Here is a 23044-nt window from a genome sequence, read left to right as displayed (position 1 = left end):
TCTCGCGCTTGCCACTAGAATTCTGCGAGTAGCTAAACTGATGCGAATTTCGATATTTCGCGGGATAAAATGCGCGCGCGCACGCGAGAGAGAGAGAGAGAGAGAGAGAGAGAGAGAGAGAGAGAGAGAGAGAGAGAGAGAGAGAGAGGAATAATCAGCTTAATCGGTCTCGACGTTCTCGCATCGCAATTAATAGATATATAAACACGTCGCGAGAAGAATTCCTCTTATATTTAACAAGTTCTGTACATAAAGTTGTTTTGAAGTTTATTTAAGTTAGAGGATTATACGAGGATTACGTAAAGATTTCTCAGATCGCTCTCCATAAACTGTTAGACAAATCTCTACACTGTTAGATTCAATATGAAATTATAGCCAATTTGAATTATTTTTAATCGATTCTATAAGTCGCTTAGAAGAAAATGTATTAAATTTGACACAAATTTAGTTTATTGTTTTTTAAGTGCATACGTTAATGTTGTTTACTTTGAAATTAATCCCATAGAAATTAATTGATTTACATTTTATCACAGATGAAATTAAAAACTAACAAAATGTTAAACTCTGAGGATTGGGCTACCTTTTGATATCTAATAATATATTTTTAAATTTATGTCAAAAATTATACTCAAATTTAATTATTTAATTATTTAAATAAATTGAAGATTACAAGGACTCTTTTTATATATAAATAATTAATACGTTAAACATGGCGAATAAGAGTGAAATTACAATTTTTTAAAATCTAAATCTGATAATTTAAACTAATATTATATATTGCGAAGAATATCACGTAATTTTTTGGCGTTTCGTCCCGGCTTCCACTACTGGACTCATCAGTAAGGCATTGTAGTGGAAGCCTACCTTATACGCCTTGGTAAGTTATTAATCGAGATTCTATATAAAGAGATATACGCGTATCTTAGTACTTGCGAGAATTTACGAATATCGATAGACCTCTGATGGCGAGTCGACGTAGTGATACTCTTCGTAATATTTATCCAAAGTAGGAAATAACATTCTATTAATATATATAGTCCCCCCAAATTGCGCGCCGAACAATTGGACGAAACGCCAAAAAATTACGTGATATTCTTCGCAATATATAATATTAGTTTAAATTATCAGATTTAGATTTTAAAAAATTGTAATTTGACTCTTATTCGCCATGTTTAACGTATTAATTATTTAATTTATATGGAAAGTACTACTCTTATTCAACTCAATATGTTATCGTAATTAAAATAATGGAATTAAATAATTTCAAGAAAATGCATATATAAAATATTTATTATTTGTCAAGCTCATATGTCAATATGGATACTGTTTACTTTGAAACATAACCACAGAAATGGATTGACTTACATTTTGACACACATATGATAGTAAAAATGACAATGTTATTGAAATCAAAGGATTGGATCACAATCGCTCCTTCGAGCATATATAACAGTGTACAGTTTCTGTATAAATTAGATATTCTCCGCTACTACAAAATTGATTTGGAAGAATGCCACGTAACGAATGCGTTAGGAAATTTTAACCGAGCTCCCACAAGTTTCTGCAACGTGAGAAATATCAGAGTTCGTGCAAGTTCATACTTCGCATTTTAGACTTCTTATTTTTGATAAGTATGTGCATCAAACGGATGCACTACAACGGCAAAGTCTGAAAATACGATTTCATGTCGATAATAGATATAACAATAGTATGCGAAACGGTTTCAAGGCTCGAGAAAAATCTCGGGATATTTTTGGTCGAGATATCATAACCATTCGAATGGGAGATTTTCTGCTAAAAGCAAACACAGCGGTAGGTCTGTCACGTTTCCGCGCGGAATTTATACTGTGTTCGCGTGTGTACATATCGAAAATGTGCGCACGTTCCACATCGAGAATATCGCTCCAACACAGGCAAACAATAAGCCCATCTATATTATCATCCGTTATACAATCCTCTCATTTCAATTGCATGCTACGAGAAACAGGGTCGGTGAGAGATATCGTGATGTAAAACTTTTATGCTTTTAATTGCATTTTTATTTTACAAAGAGGCAAAGAGGATAAAGAAACAAGAAAATATTTTAATCCTTCACGTGCCGTTACTTCTCGTATTAATTATGTCAATCTTGCGTTCCTGTAACAAATATTCTCTTGTCGAGCCAATTAACCTTTCGTTCCGCAATGTGGATTTTTTGTCCAGCCCAAGTTCTTTTATTGTTCTATACTGTTAAATTTCTAATGTCAAAAATTACATCCAATTTGATTTATTTTAATCACTTTTGTAGATTGTCATTGCTCTTATTCAACATGTCGTTAATTTAACCGAAACGATAGAGTTAAACAGTTTAACTCAAGAAAATGAATTAAATTTTACTCAAATTTAGGTTATTAAGTACATATGTTAATATAGGCGTTATTAATATGGAATTTTGAAATTAATCACACAAATGGATTGATTTACATTTTAACTGCATGGAAGTTGATACAGAAATAACAAAATATTATTTAACTCAATGGAACCATTTCTCCTTTAATAGTGTCGACTTTCAAAAAGTGTAGAAAAATTCAGAGTTACTTTTCAACATCTCTATTAACATTATCAAATACTTTATTAACTCGAATGTTAAAACCTTCATTTAATAAAATTGAACTTTGAGCAAAAATGAAAAAGGAATTTGAAAGTTTTCACTTGTGCCAAATAAGATTCAAATTACGGACGGAGGATTAAAAAAGCAGATTCTATTATTTATATTTTAACATAAATCGTCACAAACATATTCGTTTTTAGTTAAATCCATTATTTTCATCAATAGCAGCACATAAAAGCGTTTTTTATCGCTCGCGAAGAATATAAATGGCTGAATTATTTTAATTTTATTTTCGTATTGAAGAGAGATAATTCCAGCGATAAAGGCAATCGCTTTTGATTTATATCGAATGTCGAATATTCGACAATACCGAATGGCCTCGGCAGTCGGCCAGTCTTTTTATATCGCTGACTATACGTATAACAAGCGGGTCGCTGCAATTAAGAAAGCCATTGCACGCAATTACGTTTGATCAGATAACAACGCCAAAGATTCATTTGCTGTCAGCGACGGCTTTGTGCGGAAGCCTTTTGCCGCATCATTAAAACTCTAGACACGAAGCCGTCGACTGACCGTGGGTTTTCCTTCCGCTCTGTGACCTCTGGTTTTCCTGGTTTTCTCAAGCGAATTCCAAGTTCGACGCGAGTCCAAGGGATCCATTCGCGTTGCGAAGGACCTCGCAATTCCGGCGCAAGATTCCCGAAGAGAAGAACAAAAGGAGCCATTATCACAAGAAGCTAAGGAGGACGCAAGAGAGGCACGTAGTTACGAACAGACGACCCCTTCACGGGAGAAACGCTCGCCGTTGTTGGAGGAAGTGATTTGTAAGCACGAAGAGGACCTGATCTGCAAAGAACACGCGCTCGAGTATCAAAGCCAGACACTCGAGAGCCAATCGGACCATTTGTTCCACGAGATATTCACCTCTTCGTTAGAAGACCTGCCTGAGGAAGTATCCGAGAGGTGGACCCGCGAAGTTTACGAGGAAAGTCTTGGCGAGATCGAGCAAAGCTTCAAGGAAACGCAATATTCGCCCAAGGAGAAGCGCGATGTACAAACGCAGACTGTGCAGGAATCCAAGAGTACGCAGTGCAGCCCTGAACAGAGTGTAATAAGTTCGTGCGAGGAACTGCCCAGGATCAGCCCCTTCCACATCGGCCAGAGGTATTTCCAGAGTCCCAGACGGGAAGTACAAACGCAGACTCAGGGCGAGAACAAGAGCGTTCAGTGCTCATTGGATGATCTGAGTGAAATCACGAGAGGCGACGCTGCGGATCAAACGCAGGAGTCGAAGAGCATTCAGTGCATCCCGGAAGACATCTCCACGAGATCGTCCGACAGGTCGAGATCCTCTTCCCGAGAAGACATTCTGCGTAGCCCGCGGCGTGAGGTCGAGGTACAGACCTACCAGGAGTCGAAGGCGATCCAATGCAGCGACGACGAGCTGCTCGAGGCTGACCAAGCGAGCGCCGATCGTCCGGAGCACGCGCATCACAGTAGACCAGCCAGCTCGACCTCCAGGAAGACCGAGAGCTCGCCCTCGTCGAGCTCGAGTTCGCCACGCAAGTTTCCAACTGTCGTCTTCGTGGAGGGCAAAGGGGACATGACCGTCACACACAGGGAGCACGATGGCGACGTCACCTGGTCGAAGCATTGGGGTCCCGAAAGACTGGTGGAGATATACAGAGAACCGAAGACCAGCCTAGGACTCAGCATTGTTGGTGGAAAGGTACGATGTAGTTTATGTTTAAAAGCGCGATTTGACAATATACAAAGGGTGACAAAAAAGTATGGCTACGAAACTTTGTGTACATCAAATCATTAGTAACGTATGTTTCTAAAAAAAATAAACTTTGGAATGTGTCATCGATTATATTAATTTTCTTTAATACTGCTCAGACAGCTGTCAGTTTATCATCTGATTGTGAGCAATGATTATTGATAAACACACAAAATTTTGTTACACGAACTGTTTTATATATATTAATTGTCATTACTTAAAAAAATTACAAAGAAGCATAAATATAATTTTAGAAAATAGAATATTAAGTAGCGCTTTTCAAAAATTTTTTTGTTTATATTTTCTAATTACGGCGCCACAGTAATTCTTTTGTTATAACTTTGCTTATGAATGCTGTATTATGGGGATTGATCGAATAACTAATTAAATCTAATTTACATCATGAGCGAATATCGCACGTAGTCGCGAGGTTTATTTTTACAAAATTCCGAGATTTGATCAATGCAAAGACAGGCAATCTTGAATTATGAGTATGTTCTTTATTTAATATCTTCTAATTACGTCATTGCAGTTATCTTGTCATATCACTTATTACTCTATATGGGGATTGATCTATTTAAATCTAATTTATATCATGAGCGAATATCGCGTATGTAGAGAGTTGCAAGGTTTATTTTTATAAATTCCCGGCATTCAATCGATGCAAAGAGAGATAATCCTGAATTGTTATATACGTTCTCGCGCGCAGTTATCCCAGCCACAATTTTTCGTATTCCTTTTATTAGCGCGCAACGAATATAGCTGCGGGCAGACAAGTGTTGGCCCCGTCGATATCGCCCTTGGTGTTTTACAGCTCGCCTTTAAAATCGGGAATGCAACGACGGAGCTATTGAAACATTCGGACAGAGCTGAAGTCGAAGTAGGTCGGGCCAGATGGCCATCGGTAAACGGACGTCTTGATGGATCTATCTCGCGCCGGATGATCCCATTTGTAATTCAATAATTCGGGCCGATAATTAATGTTGGATTTTAACAAGTAATAAACTGCCACGCGCTCATGGCTTCAAGCGCGGGTTTAATAGATTCGACCTAGCGATCCCGCGAATGAATTCCTCATGTGTGACGCGGGTTAAAGGCTTTTTATTGATAGCCACCGAGGGTTGCGAATCGGGATTGCCAGTTTGACGAATAGAATTTAATCAATTAACTCTTTATCGATGCACACCGAGCTATATCCGAGTTGCGTGTGCATCGGTTGAAGTGCATTAGCGCGCAGCCGAGTAGTTTTTCGACGTTAAACCGGCAAGAAGGCATAATAGGATCATCGGCTTTGGTTTTAACCAACTCATGGTTCTCTTAAAAGCTCTTGAAAATTACGTTTTCCACAAATTATTGTATTATCGGACTGCGCATTTGGGTATACATGACTCTGTTATTCAATTAAACCGTATAATTATTTACTACCTCCAGTCACAGAGAAATAATTGATTTTGAACACGAGGATTAAGTGAAAAGATTATAATCCGCCGATAAATAATGCAGTGTGATCGCGCAAAATAGAATTTGCAATTAATTAAATGAAGGGATACGTTTGTTTCTCTAATCACGAGTGGGGAGGAAGGAAAAATGCAATCGATTATTCAATATACACGCTAAATTGTGATGTTAAATAATTGCTTTAATTTGATTAGCGCATGACGATGCGGTAACAAACCAATGGACGATTAATGAGAATAAATGATCGAGAGGAAATTGGGACGGGGAGTTCAGAAATCACTGATGGGGGGCTGGTATCCGTCTCAAATTCCCACTACCTGCGACGTGGTCGCGGAGTTAACGGAGTTAGAGACAGTTGTAGAGGACGCTAATTAAATCTAACTTTGATTAAACAGTGAATTGTCAGCGGCTGAATCGACTATAATTATGGTTCTGTCGATCTCGCCGGATAGTGAGAGTCTTAAACGAATAGGTATTGAGGGATAATCGATTCTTGTTTCAGGTCGATCTGCATAACGGCGGACCCAGCAAGACGCAGAACATTTCTGGGATATTCATAAAGAATGTTCTGCCGAATAGTCCCGCTGGCAGAACCGGCGGTCTCAAGGTAATACAGTTTCCTTGAAACGATCCCCTTTACCATCGACCGCGGAAATTGTATTTCTCCACCCAGCAGTTCCCGCGCGTCTCCAGGTTGCAAAAACATAAAAACTTTAATAAAGCTGGAAGAAGAGACGGTTCTTGCCTTAATAAAGATTTTATCGCGGCAAAAGTTAACATTTGTACAAACATGTTTTAATTTAACCGTACCAGACGCTCTCAGCGTGCTTTACTCTATGAATTTCGTTTCGCAAAAATACATTTGTATAAACTCCACTTTAATTTTGCGCTATCTTAACGCTATCACTGCAGCATTCGCCGCGTGCTTCTTTCGTATTCAACTCGCGAGCGTTTTGATTTAAACAGCATTCATGAATGTGTGAAAATTTAATAGTCCACAATTGCCGCGGCGTATCTCGACTGTGTCTGGACTTAATTCGCTCTTATGCGCGTGCTTTCAGATTGGAGATAGAATAATTGAGGTGGACGGCGTCGACCTGCGGCACAGTACGCACGAGCGTGCGGTGGAAGTTATACAAGCTGCCGGAAATCCTGTCAGCCTCCTCGTCCAGTCCTTGGTGAATTTGGTAAGCTCTTGGTCACGATCCAGAATATCGATGTTTCCGCTCTGCCTGTTTTCTCGAGCTTGAGTTTGCCAGCTGGCTTTAATGCCGTTACAAAAGTTTCTTGAACGCTGGCTCCTCTTATCGCTCCGACGAGGTCTTTTATTTTCCATCGGTGTCTCCCGCTTTTTCGTTACGTTCGAGAAAATTATGCGAGGTACATTATAATGACGAGATGTGAATCTGACGATCTGGGGGAGAGTATACTAACTTTTTTTTTTATTAACTTTTTTCCTTCATGCAAACATTAATCATGGCCAGTGAATTTAAATATTTCTTTTAAGAGGCACCGCTTGCCTGCAGATCTGTTATATTCTATTGGAAGTAAGCCTTAGTCCTGCTCATGAAAAAGACTCCACATTCCTGAGGGAAATAAATTCACGACGTGCAGCTAAACCCTTTACTGCCGCTGAAATTTACGACATTGCTCCAGTAACTCGCGTAACGTTTACGTTACACGTCGTTTTATAGTCTGCAACTTTTCACGATGTACCTTTTCCTTTACATTAAATAATCTTTGCGGGAGAGTAATTTGAAATACGGTTGGCGTGCCAAGTAGAATTGATATTTTCAGTCAAAGCTTATTAAGACACGATATTAATTAATAGACGATGAAGAACTTGTCGCGTTATCTTTAATAATATTCGCGCAATCAAATCATATCTGTAATATGTTATTAATGTCTTCTTAATTAAATATCCTCTTACTATTAATTGTTTCAAAACTACACAAATTTAATTAAATAAAAAAATTCGAGTTTTTGGTAAAAACAGGTCAAGGAACATACCGAATCAAGAGAAAGTCAAAATGATTTTATTTTAACGTCAAAATCATGATTTATTGTTACAAAAGTTGACAGTTTATTAACGTTAAGAATAAAAATAAAGTGACTTTGATTTTTTTTTGTTATAATTTTTATGTATTCCTTGGGGACAGTGCTTAAATATTTCTGCGCGAACTTGTATGCATGTCTGATTCCAGAAACCACGCGTCGTGGTTTTTTTCTCTCGAAACGCAATCATGAACAGAACCAGAGTGGTAATACCAAATTTAAATAAACTTTCATAATCCAATTTCTATCTTGCAGTCTCTAACGGTTCGTTCTTTTAACATTTCACAATGTAATCTAAGGATTATTCCTTGTGGATTTAATGACAATTTACGCGCAAAACGGAAAGCCAGATTTCGCTACGACCTTCGGTAAGGTTGCCATTATAAGTCCGCGCACCGCTGCGAGGCTGACTCGATTTGCAAAGCACGAAAGTTTCACCTCGCAATTAACCCGTACCCGACGATCGATTTCGCTAACCGGACGTTATCGCCGTCATCAGACCCACGCAGGACGAAATTGAACTCCGTAATGTCATTGAATGGCAGCGACCCTAGGCGCTTCGCCGTTCAACGTCGCCTGCCTCCGAAGCGTCGCCGATAGACACATTACACGAAATTGGATGCAGGAAATACGCTGGATGCGGGGATACTGTGTCACGGTACTTGCGAAATGCGGGGATACGCAGCGATAAGCAGCGATATACAGCGATACACGAGCAGACCCCGAGAAGCCTCGCGGAGCGTAACGCAAACAATTCCACTGCACGGCGACTTTTATTATCACGCCGCACCATCGCAAATCTTATCTGGCGATCGCGAATTTTTACGACTTCAAGCATGGGATACGTCGGGCTCTCTCGTCTTTCTTGCACTGATCTTAAGATCGCACGTGCGAGACGATGTTACACGGTGCCAATATATAAATTTAAAATTGACGTCTCTGATTGTTAATGCGCTCTTTCACGCTTGCACGTGTTAATGTTTGTGTGACCCTATTTTCCATGTGCTGATCAACTTGTGGTTAGGCTTAACCTTATGATAATGTAAAAATGGTTTTATTTTCCTATCTATGGTTAACCACTGATAATTTTTTGTAGTGAATAATTTTTATAGTTATCACACACACTGCATAGGAAAAAATTTACTATTAAGTAATACTAAACAATACTATTGTTTCAAATAAATATTTATTAAAATGTAGTATTTTTTCAGAGTGTATACAAAATCATTAGTTTAGTGATTAATCGTAGCTCGAAAATCACAATTTTTACAAGTTAGAAAACTACAAGTTAACTATAGATAAAGAAAAACCGGACCTCAATCATTTCAATATCGGTGGAGTACCACGAATCAGCTCGTAGTATTGATGATAAAAATTTATATAACAATCTATCACGGCTATGACATGGCCTTCGCATCCAGTGCGATCCGAGCTCTTGGGCGGCTAAATATTAACACCGAGCATCGACATGCATTGACGTTATTCAATAGCGAACTACCGGGGCCTAATATAACTTCTTCCATGCGATCGTGATCATCGACAACCGACGTGTTATTTTTGGCTTCACCGAAGAGCGCGGACTATTTTTTGATGCCTTGAAATTAGCCCGAAACGAACGCCGGGGAAAGACAAGTTCGCTACCCGGTTTGTGCATTGCGCTTTAACGTAAGTGTCAAGTCCCATGATAGCAGCTGTTTGCTACAGCCACGGGAGGGTTGGCGAAACACACGGTCCGCGATTGGCAGTCTCTGAAAACGACATCGACTTTTCCCGAAATTTCAATCGGCCGTGTGCTCGATTCCATCGGAACCGCCGTTGCAGAGAATGGTGATATCGAGATATACACACGCGATCGTGAGTGAATCGGAGGACGGAGAGAGAAAATGAGAGGAAGGAGCGGTGAAGGCGTTAAAGAATAGAGAGAGGACAAGGGAAAGCACAAGAGAGATAAGTGGAGGAAGAAAGAGAGAACATGAAAACCCATTATTGGCGAACAGCTCTTGTACGCGTATGATACACTCGGTCGATCTTTCCAATAAATCTCTACAATAAGGGGAAGCAAAGGGAAGCACAGAGAGAGAGAGAGAGGGGGGGGGGCACAACAATGGAGATATGTAAAGTCAGGACAAACATAGGAGATGAGGGATGAGAAGCTGGTAAAGATGTGTTTTAAATAATATCCGTGATGCAACGACTATATCAAAAGATGCACGTTCCATTTATTATTATATTATAATTAAGCTGTGTATGTGTGTGTGTGTGTGTGTGTGTTTACACACACACACACACATATGTGTATACACACACACATACACAATATTATTGGTGGCGCTATATATATTTTTTATATATTGCATTTTTTAACAAAATACAAAAATTAGTGAAACGAAAACATGACAGAATGTTCTGTATTGTATTAAAAAGTAATGTAAAAGGTTTGACAATGATTTAGAACTTGAATAAAAAATTATTTCAATAAGAAGTAGACAAATTTTTAAAAAGTAATTCAAGATGAAATAGGGAAAATTTACATTTAAACTATATTGAAAGATATAAATATTGACTTTATTGGACTATCTTATATACATATATGTATATGATATTCATTTTTATAGGAACTACATCCTTAAATTCCTACGCACCCTTCGGGATTTAAAACGGAATTTTACGAAATATTATTCTTGAAAAACAAAATCATGTATAAAATAATAAACTTAGACGACAGACTTTTGTAAATCTTTCGAAGTTGCGCAATATAATCTTTTCGATTGTGATCACTCCGTTGGGGTATTTAAAATTGATCGATGAATAAGGATGATCCTAAAATTGTAGGTACCAATGATTTCTCTCAATTAAACGCCGTACTTCTTCCTTTTACGTGGCGCAGAAGGGAGAATTAGATAATAAGCGACCGCATCTGTTCTTTATCGATGAACTTTCTAAAGTGGCGCAGTGCACGGTGCAGTGCAATAAGTTGAAATGAAACGAACGTGTATTTGTTTGGTAATATCAACTTATTGCACTGTGCGCACCAGTTCAGAAAGTTTATCGATAAAGAACAGATGACGAGAGAGAAGGGTCGCACTCGTCTGATGGCCAGTGAAAGTCGGGATGAGTTGATGCGGTTCGTTGGAAAGAGTGGTTCACCTCGTTGCAACCGAGCGCGCCCATCATCGACACCATGGACCACCGACGAACCTATTTCCCCCCTCTCCCCCTCCCCTTATGAACACGGACGGCGCCATCCCTCTGTTCGCCGACCTCTCTCGCCCTCGCTTGCCGGCAACTTCAGTTTCGTGCACGAAACCGCTTGGTCGACGGCGGTTTACCTGATGTCACTCGGCTCAGTCGTCACGAGGCGTCGCGATGCGCCGATTCTTTGGACGCAAATGCGTTACTTTCGCCGTACGTTATCAAAACGGGAACGAACGAGTCGAGACATTTTCCACTGAAATTCGACGATCACGAACACGCGCGCCAGTCTCTTAACTCTCGTCAGCGCATATATAGCCTCGTGAGATCGCGAGATGCAACTGATGCACCGCGTTCGTGAAAACCGTGTGTACGCACACAATCGTAAATCGCATCGTAAATCGGGTTTACTTTGACTTACGTTGTAGATTATGAGCGTGCTCTCGGAAAGCTCTACTGGAAAGCTCGAATAAAAGAGCGGAATCGAGTGTTCCAAGTAACACCAAAAGAAGCTGCGGAAGCGAGCAAACGTGTGTCATATTCTGTCATTCTGATTGATCGAAAGTGAGGAAGGAAATTTAATAATCCGCGTTGGCGAGAGTCAAGGCTGACCAATTTTGTTTGACCGATTGCGATTGGTGTTACTATATATATATATATATATATATTCGACTTTTTAATTATTCTTGTGTGTTTATAAGAGAGTTCTTCATTGACGTACATTCATCTCGTAGAACAAAGAGGACGTTAATCAACAAAATGAGTTGTACGAATTGCTGTTATAGAAAAACTACGAAAAACACGAGTGAGGATATCGCTTTTACTAAAAACGATGTAATACTGTTGCATCTGGTGATCAAAATTTGTCGCATCGTGCTCAATTTGATTTGCATCGAATTTGTCGAGATTGTCGAAAACAGACGGGTGCTTTTTCGTTACTGCTATCTATCCAGCCAGTGAAATACATCCTGTCCGCATATTTCAGTTGATTATTTCGTAAAATGTATGCGAAAAAAAACAAGCGAAAGGAAACAGAGTCGTACACATGGGATGCATAAATAATTTTTATAGCCAATGTTTTCGCACGGATGTTCGTATTATTTATTATGAAGAATCGCCATTGCGTTCCGGCAGCGTAGTTCTCTGAATGTTTATCATTTTACATCGACTTATATATATTTATGAAACAAAATCGTAATGTTCACAAAATAATCGATTTCCTCCTTCGGCCATGGAAAGGAGAAGAAGAGATCGCGGGAATCCAGTGTGCATCGCCATTCAGTTTTACACGTTACGGAATTAAACTCGTTCAATTGCAGTTACTTTGGCAACAATTCAAGATGCTCAGCAAATATTTCCGTTGTACTAATTCATTCCGACCGGTTTATCTAGACGGTCTGCACAGTTTATCTCTAGTTACTAAAATAAGTATAGATCTCTTTCAAACAACTCCGCGAGACTATCTGCACTATATATCTTCCTCTTGCTGTCTACTTCAATTTCCTCTTTCTTCTGAAAGTATTTAGCTTTTTCTACCAATGTGTGTATGTGCGTATACATGACTGTGTATGTATTTTATTTTACATTTAAAATTAAAATTAAAAATGTTGCAATATTTTAAATGTAAATTTTATATATTATTTTATTATTATTTTCTTTGTCTGAGTTTGATAGAAAAACTGAATTAATAGCATTGTGTGTCATCGTAACAAGTTTACAAGTTATAAAAATCTTTTGTATGTCGCGTGTCGATAATTTTATGTTAAATACTAATGCTGTGTTACATTCTGACGCAATAAGCAACGTTAGCTCCGAGAACGCTGTCGGGGATAATGTTACATTGGAATGAACTTAAGCTGGTTTGCGTGCAACTCCAAGATTTCAAGATGGAAGATAGAATCTTGGAATTGTTGCAGAGTCCAGAGCACGGTGGCGCCGTCCAGGAGGAAAGGGATTCCAAAGCTCGAAAACAAACCATCAAGAGTCATACATCGTCGTCTTCAGGTGTCAGTCCTGGAACGCCGACGGCATTTCGCCATAAACCACCGCCGGTTTCGCCCGCGAGATCCATCACGCCAGAAGTAATACAGGTCGGTCTCCTCATATATATATGTTTATACAATTTTTTCTCGACTTAACTTTTTTATCCTTAAAAATTCGCGCGTAATAATGATTAGCGAATAATGTTAAGAATGTATTACACACATCAACAAAATTAAATTTTTAACAAAATGAAAAATTACAGATTTTTTTACTTTGTATTTGAAAGCGATATACAAAGTTTGACGGCAATTTAAAACTTGAATTCAAACTTATATTTCAATAAAAAGTAGACATAAAAGAAAACCAAATTTTTAAAAAGAAATATAAAATAAGAAAAATTGAATTTAAACTACAAAATTGTTGAATAAATATTAACTTTTTAGTGAACTCTGTTTCATATATATACATATATAATATTTTAATACGGAAAATATCTCATTTCAGTTACTTTTTTGTAGACGCTGATCCTTAAACAATATTACTTTCTCATGATTGCTCTTTTTATAAATATTTTATTATATATAAACATTTTGTGATTATATTTTAAATGTTATGTTATTTCTGGATTTGACAAACATTAACAAATTTTACGATAAATAAAATTATCGGAGTTTTAACGAAATCTTTGATAAATGAATGTTATTGAATGCGTGAAAATCGTAGGATTGACTACATAGTAGCTTATACATTCGTTTATCATGATCAATTAAAAAATGACGGTGCACAATTCGTGTTTCCCCTCAGCTTTCTGCATAAGGAACAAACACAATTGCTGTATTAATTGGCAAAATGGCGCGGGAGAAATGCTGCGCGTTGGGACACTCGATGTTCCGCACTAATTAATTCTTTTAATTGAATCGCTGACTGCATTTTTGCGGTAAAGTTTATTTCTGTCCTAATTAAATTAATGCAGGTTGCGCGGTCGTAAGAATAATCGTATTTACTGCTCATATGAGCTTTAACCTCGGCCTAATAATAATTCCTGTTTTGTTTTTTATAATAACGTATTTACGTATATAGATAATTATGCTTTTCAACATTTATTAGTAATTACAAATAATTTCTTAAGGAATCATTTATTTCAATTTGCAAGCACATCATCTTCGAAAGTACTACATAAAATAAATCTCAATTTTATCGATATAGTTTATGACATATCCCGGCAAATACTAACTGTAACATTACATCAACATTATAATTTTGCATATAAAAATATTAAAGTTTAATGAATATTTGTTCGAAATACTTCTTAGTGAATATTTACTAAATATAATATATATTTATTTGGTTCAAGAACCATTAATCTATCTATAATTCTTTTGTTTTATAAAATATTTTTTATTTTTTTGTTTTATTAAAATATATTTTATTTTATATAGGTAATATATATTTTTATAATATTGAGTAAATATTTATTTATTTATCTACTATGTCATTAAATGTTACAATTAGTATTATTTAAAGAAATATTTGTTAAGATTTAGTAATTTTGTTTTCAGTGCACTCAATAATATAAATGTAACATAACACATATTGTAATATTGATGTTACTTTTAGTTGGTGTGTATGCGTGCGTGTATGTGTGTTTTTGGAGTAGATAATATTTTATTGACACACTGGAGAAGATTTTAATCCCCCGCTTCTGAAAACGTCAATTTATTTGTTGCGTAGCCAGGATTCGAGGACGTCGTTTCGCGCGGGGAATCCCAGAGGCAAAGTTCGAAAAGTTCGGATGGCTCGACTCCCAGTGCGCGAAGGTATAATTATATAGAAATTCTAAGTTTTATTTTCAACTCTCTCGCTTTCAGTTATCTAAGCTATTTAGTGTAGATCATCATAATTATATATATGCATCTATATTTATTATTATAAATAATAAATTCTTATATCAATTTATCATTACAATAGAAATCCTATTATTATTATAATAGAATTATAAATTAGGTTAGGTTAGAAGTTTATAGATACGAATGCTCATAAAAAATGCGCATTTTTTTACCTTATCGCTTATCTCTCGTGCACAAGTATTGCGCGTTATGTGACAAGTCGGTGTTAGAATGCTCTGATTTTTCCTGAGTATACGTTGTATCTCTCAAGATCCTCCATGAAGAAGTCTATTCGGAAAACAGCCCCATCGCCACCTGTGAATCAGGGTATCCTTCGCGAAGTCAGTGAAGAGCGGGAGGATCACGCTGCAACTACCGTCGCGGAGCCTCCACTAAAACCCAAGTACTCCTCAGATGAGAGCTCCGAGGATGAGGAGGACACGCGTATGCTGGAGGGAAACGTCTACACGAAAAGCGGCATTGAGGTAACCGAGCAAAAAGCTGACTCCTAATTCTCATTAGTGCTGTAATGGTTGTTATTCTTTTTAGAAACAGTCGACACAAATGTCATTCTACCTTCGTTGTTCGTTTAATGTCAAGAAGGATAGAACGACGTTTGCGCCGACTGTGTTTTCCTAAAAGATAAGCAGCCGATAATAACACATTGTAAAAATCGCTTGTCTCTAGATCTCGCGGAAAAGCGCCGGAAACGTGAAGCGCACGAAGGCGGAGATCGAAGCGGATCCGGAGGAAGAGGACGAGTTCGGTTACACGACCAGTGAGTGACGGTTCCGTACTAAATATAAATAGCAACAGATTCAAAAACAATTGGGAATTGATATTTATATACTATTTACGTCACTCTGAAGAGATCGATATTTATTCTGTGTGATCGCTCCATCACGTTCAGTATTTGTTAACAGTGAAATTCCGTTAATAATGAATTTTATTATCTCTCCGAACGATCAATCAATTCGCATGATTAATATGAAGGATAGCTAGCTTATATCGTTCTAAAATCGTTCTAAAATATGTAAAGTTTAATGTGTGCGCTTCGGATGATTCGTTGGTCAAAGTCGCAGTGGTCGATCGATCTCCATCCCCCAGACGCGAGAACGTTTTTTTTTTTAATTTTACAGAAAAGGTTCAGAAGAAGTACCAGAATCTCGGGCACAAAGTGCTGATGGTCACCCTCGAGAAAGACAGGCGGGGTTTGGGCATTTCTCTGGCGGGGCATAAGGACAGAAATCGAATGGCGGTTTTCATCTGCGGTCTCAATCCGAAGGGTGCAGCTCACAAAAATGGCGGGCTTCTTATCGGTGACGAGATATTAGAGGTGGGTATTTCGCGCTGTCCCTCCCGCGTTTTTACGATGTGCCATTTACGACCACGGTTTCCCCTCGATTGCTACCTCGTCGGGTTGTTTAACCTTCGTTTCACGCGCCGTCCTATAATCCGTTTAACTCGCACGTCCGACGCGACGTTACGCGTTGCGGGTTTTCTCGAGAAAATAACACAACACCGACGCTTTCGTCTAGAACGTATATATTTGCTAAGCCGAGCAGTTCTATTGCAAATAATACAATAAAAATAAAGCCTGTATAATGAAAATTTTGTCAAAGTTTTTATATACAAAAATTGAAACAATTTTTTAAAATACCGAGAAAGTCAGTGTTTTTTTTTTTTTTAAATACTTCATAAATGCAAATTCCAAAATATTCTAAGATTTCTCATTTCATAATTTCTGAAAAAATATTTTAAACTTTTTTTTTTAGATCTCATAAGATTTTATCAGGAATTTTGTAGAATGAGAAATCTCAGAATATTTTAAAATTTATGTATAAAAAATTTTAAAAAAATATACTCTTTTGGTACTTTTAAAAAGTGTTCTAATTTATATGCAAAATTTGAGACACTTTCTAAAAAGTTATTATTTAGAAATTCTGAAAAATTTTGAACTTTACATAGAATTTCTAAAATATTATATGAAAAATTCTGTCAATATTTACTTGTCATGTTTAATTGAAATATTTAGAATTTTAAGTATATAAAATTTTAAACAAATTATAATAATTTTTGCAAATTATCCGTGAGTTAAGAGAAGTATCAGATAAAATTAAGTCATATATGCATGCACATGTGCACGCATAAGCCTCTATTTTAGTTATATTAACATTATTTTTTTATCTTTGTAGCGTATACATATAACTTGCAGATAATAAAAAAAATGTTACATTTATTTGTTGGCTGGTATTTTACAAGTCGCGTTTTGTTGTTTTATTCGATTACGCAAAATGATAAATGCTAAAAATAGATAAAATATTTTCTGTTCCACTTAGGTAAACGGCTACGTATTGCAAGGACGATGTCATCTGAATGCTTCCGCTCTTATCAAAGGCATGGCCGGTACTCTCTTCAAAATCATCGTCTATCGGTGAGATACTCAGAGCTTTTTCCGCGATGTAACATGATGTAGAGACGACATGTATAACAAAATTCATTAAAACTATAAACGGATTTCGCCTGTCCTGGTTGCAGACGATCGAAGGCTGTCGACGACATCGCCGTAAAGCCGATAGTCCAATTTCCACCAACCTTGGATGACGTAAGTCAATTCGCGGCGTCCACCTTTTTTTTTTTACCTTTATCGTACCAGTTGCAGTACTCGTAAAATAATCAATGAAAAGCAATTGAGCGTTCCATAATAATAACACACTTGACGTGTTGCAATTAACAGTTCGACTATGAAGAAAAAAGTGTACTGTATAATTATTTTAATGAACGTATAAACGAATGATGACAAATTTTGATGAATGTTTTGTGAATATTTTGAAATAAAAGAGCTAAATTATTTATTAATAAATAGGAGAGCTTATTTATCATCTGAAAAAGGACAAATTTAAATATTCAAATCTGTTGAGCATCAATGTAAAAATTATGTTTAAATTATACAAAATGTCCAATAGATCATGCGATAAGAAAAAGATATAAAAAGTACTGTACATTTATTTGAACATTCTTTATAAGATAAAATTATGTAATTCTATACTTTGGAATATTTGAGAGCTGTATCATATTGCCGTGAAACATTATATAGACGACATTTTACATGTTACAGGTTTATATAGATTTTAAAAAGTACAAAGGAGTTCGTGACGTGCGAGTGAAGAAGGTAAGTGTCTATAATTACAATATACGAAATTGATCAGCCGATCAATATTTTGCGCAGTCTTGCTTTCTGATATTAATTTGGCGATCAACTCGTAGAGTCAATACGGCCTTGGCATAATGATCATCGAAGGAAAACATCTAGCCGTAGGACAAGGCATTTTCGTGTCCGACATTCAAGAAGGCAGTGCAGCGGAACAGGTAATTTTCGCTCGTACTTACGACCTTGAGAGACCTATTTTAAGCGGAACTCATGTACTTTACAACGCGACTGATATTTCAGGCTGGATTGCAAGTGGGAGACATGATCCTAGCCGTTAATCTAGACAGCTTATTAGGCCGCACGTACGATGAGGTTCGTATTTTTCATGTTTCTTTCTTTAAATAAGGATTTATTTTACCAATTGAGGTGTTAAACATATTTAAACAATCTTTATTCATTAATTTTTTTTAGGCGACGGAATTATTGAAGAAAGCGGAAGGCGTCGTTAAGCTAGTAGTTTGCAATCCTAACGAGAATAAAGAACAGAAACAGAAGGATAAGGTTAAAGAACTCAAGGATGATTTGTCAACTTCGGTTGCACAGAAAACCCCACAAAAGAGTGAGTTCAATAATGAGATTAGTGTCTTTATAATAACGATTTTGATGAAACACCTAAAAATTTAACTAGAAACAGATCTGAAAGTATCTAATTTTGTTAAACCATCAAAATAATTATATAAAACGTTTAAATTGGTTGCTGGAATGTTAAAATTGTTTAATATTATTATCATCGTTTAAGCGTTCTACGTTATTATTTTGACGGTCCAACAAAATTATTTTCAGATTTCTGTATCTAGCTAAATTATTAGATATTTTGACAAAACCATTTTTTCCGTATATGTTTTATTTACGAAAAATCTCGTAATGCACACGCATACATTTTGTTCTTGAAACTATAATTTTGTGTTCAATGTTTGATTCCCCGCTATTGCAATATTAGCCGGCAAGGAACCAGTGGAACCAGAAGAGAAGAAGGTACGACAGGATCCCAAGACTTGCAAGGTCGAAGTCGGCAAAGAAGCGACGATAGAGTTTCAGAAGGACAAGAATCAAGGTATAGGTTTCTACATCGCTGGCGGTTCTAACACTCCTTGTGTGAGTATTTAATAATTTTCAACATGTATGTAACTTACTTCGTATGATGTTGCATCGCAATACCTTTCAAAAATTTCTTTTATTTTTTTAATCGTAAGACGTTTTGTTAAAATGAGACTCTAATATACATATATGTATAATTGCATATAAGAGAAAGAAATCAACACAAACTGATGCGTCGAGAAAATGATAAATTTACGAATATCATAAGTTAGATATACAGATATATTATTTCAAAAATAATAATTTAGTAAATTTTAGATAACTATCGATGTTAATATTTGCATTCTTGAGAGATAATAATTCTTCTAGAACGGGGTATTCGTTCTGGACGTGTCTCCTGAAGGTGCAGCTGGAAAGGACGGCAGATTACAACCAGGCGATCAAATTCTCAACATAGGCAACGAAAGCTTTACGGAGATAGAGCACGACAAAGCTCGCGAGACAGTCCTGAAACAAGCTCCTGGAACTGTACGTAACATTATACTCTGTTAAATAATCACCGTCGTTTTAATGAACGAAGAGAAGATATAGAACAGTCTTAAAATGTTCTTTTGAAACATAATTTATACACAGTAAAAGATATTTTGTATTTACGTCGGTATACTCAAGTCTTTGTTAAAATTTTGTTGAATTTTTAACATATCCGAGTGTTAATTTGTATGATTATATTACTTCATTTTATATAAAATTGATATACTATTTCTTCAGTGTCAAAATGACGCTGAAAAAAATACAATCTGAATAAGTGAACAAATATAATATAAAAATAATATATTTTAAAACAAACGTTTTAAAAAGAATGTATTAAAAAATATGTGTTAATTTAACATCGTAAATGTGTTAATTTTACAAATTGTGTCAATGTTGCATTTTTGTATTTTTTACATAATATTTTTTGTTACCTTCTAATACACTCATCTTGTGTTAAATATAAAAATTTAAGTGATTCCATTTGGGACACGTGAAATGTGTTAAATTTGATACCAATTTTCCAAGCGTGTATAAACGGTATAATTTATACATATAAACAATATAAATTATATATCCTCGTTCAATTGATTGAGCGAGCGTGACGCGATTTTGTTGTTCGTTTACAGATCATGATGACGGTGTTGCGCCACGAGAAACCAGCCGAGGAATACGAGGTTGAGATACAGAAAAAGAGCGGTAAAGGAGCTGGTCTCTGTTTCGCCGCGTTCTGGAGTAACAAGGGGGTCTACGTGAAGGAGCTAGTAAGTCCGGTTCTATATCCTGATATATCTATGTTTAATAATTAATTTACGCTGATCGCATTCTATTGATTTCTGTTCTACAGACAGCAGGCGGTCAGGCTATCGAAACCGGCAAGATCTGCAAAGGTGATCAACTTGTAGCGATCGGTGGATTGGACGTTCGTGACGCTTCCCTGGACGACATCGCCTTTCATATGAAAATATCTAATCCGCTGCAAATGAAGCTAGCTAGGTATCATTCCGCCAAACAATGACAGGTAAGATCTACTTACATGTTAACTAAGCAATCATATCTAAAATATTAAGCAAAGTATACAATATATGTATAAAAGCTGCACGAAAGAAGGACTTCACTGAAATATCTAAAAATTGAATTATATAATAGATACAGATCTGAAAATTTATTGAGAGCTATCAAAATAAATAAGGAACTCAAGTATAATGAACAATGCTGTAACAATTTTTTATTCTGGCAAATTGCAGCTTAAATATCCCACATAATTATTTTAATACAACATAAAATTATTTTCAGATTTGTATTCAGTATATTTCAGAATTGTATTCAAAATGTATCCGACACCTATTTTATTTTTTTGATTTAAAAAGTACAAATCTATAATCAATACTTATATAGAAACCCTCAGGTATAAGAATCTGGACACTTGAGATAAAATGGCGACAATATTTAACTTTTTATTGCAGAGTATAAGTTTTCATAAATTTTATGTGGTCCATCTTATACTTTCTGTAATACCATCATATTTTTTTGCTAATAAAGAGACTACTGAGTGCGTTCGCAACATGTTCATAAACATTATTTCATGCTTATTTAACATTTATTGATAAACAACAAGGATGAAATAATGTTTGCGAACGCTAATTCGAAGAACACATAAAAATTAAAATGACTTTATTTTGATTTTTATCAATAAACAGTCAAATTTTTGTAATTAAAAATCATTTTGACTTTTATCCAAGAGAAGATCATTTTGACTTTCTCTTGACTTGATGTGTTCCTTAGGAAGTAGAACGCATTCTGAGTTAACTCTTACTTGAGGGTCTCTAACCAAGGCAATCATGACTCGACGGTAATGATTATTAACGAATTGTATATATTTTTCAGGGTTCTGCGGGCGGAACTCTCAACGTGTGTCCAGACGTACGAAGAAGCGCCTGCAGACACCGTGGATTCTAGTGTGATATACATAGATAAAATAACGTCTCGATAAACCCTAAGAGTATCTTTGTTACAAGAGCCGCGTATAGAATTGCGCGACTCGCTCTAGTTACACGCCAGCGTCGCCAATCGATCTTGCCGTTCAAGCTCGCAGACTTGCGTGCAACACGAGACAGAGAAAAGTAGAACGAAGAAGACGGAGCACGATAGAGCGCGATGACTCAAACGTACACATCAATAAGATAAAAATCCGAGAGCCGGCAGAGGAGAGAATTTTTGTAACCAACTTGTAGAGGGTATCAAATCGAGTGAGATCCCGTCGACACGGGTCGATTGGCCATTAATCGAATCCGTAAACAATTCCGTCTGTCGATGTTCGCGCTCGTGCAAATAGTCGATACAAAAAATATCTTCTATACACATTATTATAATTACATATAACGAGATAATACGTTATCGCCAAGACGAGAATTCAATAACGACGAATATTTGTCTCGTTCGGCATAGAAAGCCGTAGGGCAGGTAAATCGATAATAATCCGCAAGTCTACAATCGAGGCTCGTGAAGAGAAAAAGTCACGGAATCATTCAGATCTGGTCTCTTTCTCTTCGGACTAGCGCCGTTCTCCTTGTATCCCCGATACAAAATCGAATCCGCTTGTACATTTCGTATCGCATCTTGCGTATACTTTAAGGCAAGCAGAGATAGTAGGACCGATTGTAGCGCGCGTTTTCTCGATACGTCAAATATTTTTCCCTCTTTTTCCTTTCTTTTTACGATAAGACTCTAGTCCAGCCCGAGATCGACGTTCCGGCGTTTCACGCCTTAATTATTGCTCTCGCTCGCGTCGCGGCCGCTCCCGCCATAGCGTTACTATATTGTCGCATATTGTATTTTTTAATATTAATAAGAAGCACAGAACGATGTACGAGTTAAAATGCCGGTAAAATGCGTATCGAGAGAACTTTATATTGACGCCCATATTTACATCAACCGTTGTAAAAAGCTTTTTTCATCTGTCCATGCTTGCGTAAAATAAGATACACCAATTTTGTAAAATTCGTAAGTAGAATTTTACGCAGTTTAACTTACAAATCAAAGCCAGAGTGATATAAGCGATATGAGATGCTTTTCCAGTCGACACAAATTTAAAGTAACATGATATGAATGTTATAATTTCATATTTAATAATATAAATATAATAGATTTGCTGTTTTTAGATGAACTTCTTGCATGACTCGTTTCTCTTTTCTCTTCATGTTGAATGAAAAACGAGAAAAGAGATGAGAACCATGCAAAAAATTCAGCTAAAAAGAACAAATCTAATATAAAGGCAGAAGCACATCTTGTATAATGCATAATATGTGATGCACAAGAAAATT

General features: G+C 36.6%; 1 protein-coding gene across 1 annotated transcript in view; it reads left to right on the top strand.

The window, feature by feature from the left end:
* LOC108778624 (inactivation no afterpotential D) overlaps nt 1–22200 on the top strand; it is a 37092-nt gene extending 14892 nt beyond the window's left edge. The window contains exons 4-20 of the mRNA XM_018545845.1: nt 3215–4319; nt 6331–6435; nt 6890–7015; nt 14790–14875; nt 15216–15429; nt 15632–15722; nt 16084–16280; nt 17284–17378; nt 17483–17549; nt 18212–18313; nt 18396–18467; nt 18567–18735; nt 19096–19250; nt 19563–19721; nt 20351–20485; nt 20569–20742; nt 21609–22200. Of these exons, the coding sequence (XP_018401347.1) occupies nt 3215–4319; nt 6331–6435; nt 6890–7015; nt 14790–14875; nt 15216–15429; nt 15632–15722; nt 16084–16280; nt 17284–17378; nt 17483–17549; nt 18212–18313; nt 18396–18467; nt 18567–18735; nt 19096–19250; nt 19563–19721; nt 20351–20485; nt 20569–20739 (3049 nt within the window). The 3' untranslated portion in view covers nt 20740–20742; nt 21609–22200. The remainder of the gene's footprint in view (nt 1–3214; nt 4320–6330; nt 6436–6889; nt 7016–14789; nt 14876–15215; nt 15430–15631; nt 15723–16083; nt 16281–17283; nt 17379–17482; nt 17550–18211; nt 18314–18395; nt 18468–18566; nt 18736–19095; nt 19251–19562; nt 19722–20350; nt 20486–20568; nt 20743–21608) is intronic.
* Nucleotides 22201–23044: the final 844 nt, after the last annotated feature.

This window comes from Cyphomyrmex costatus, unplaced genomic scaffold, assembly GCF_001594065.2.
Source record: "Cyphomyrmex costatus isolate MS0001 unplaced genomic scaffold, Ccosl1.0 scaffold505, whole genome shotgun sequence".
Taxonomy (NCBI): domain Eukaryota; kingdom Metazoa; phylum Arthropoda; class Insecta; order Hymenoptera; family Formicidae; genus Cyphomyrmex; species Cyphomyrmex costatus.
Note: the sequence above shows the minus strand (reverse complement) of the source record. Positions and strands in the feature narration are given on the sequence as shown.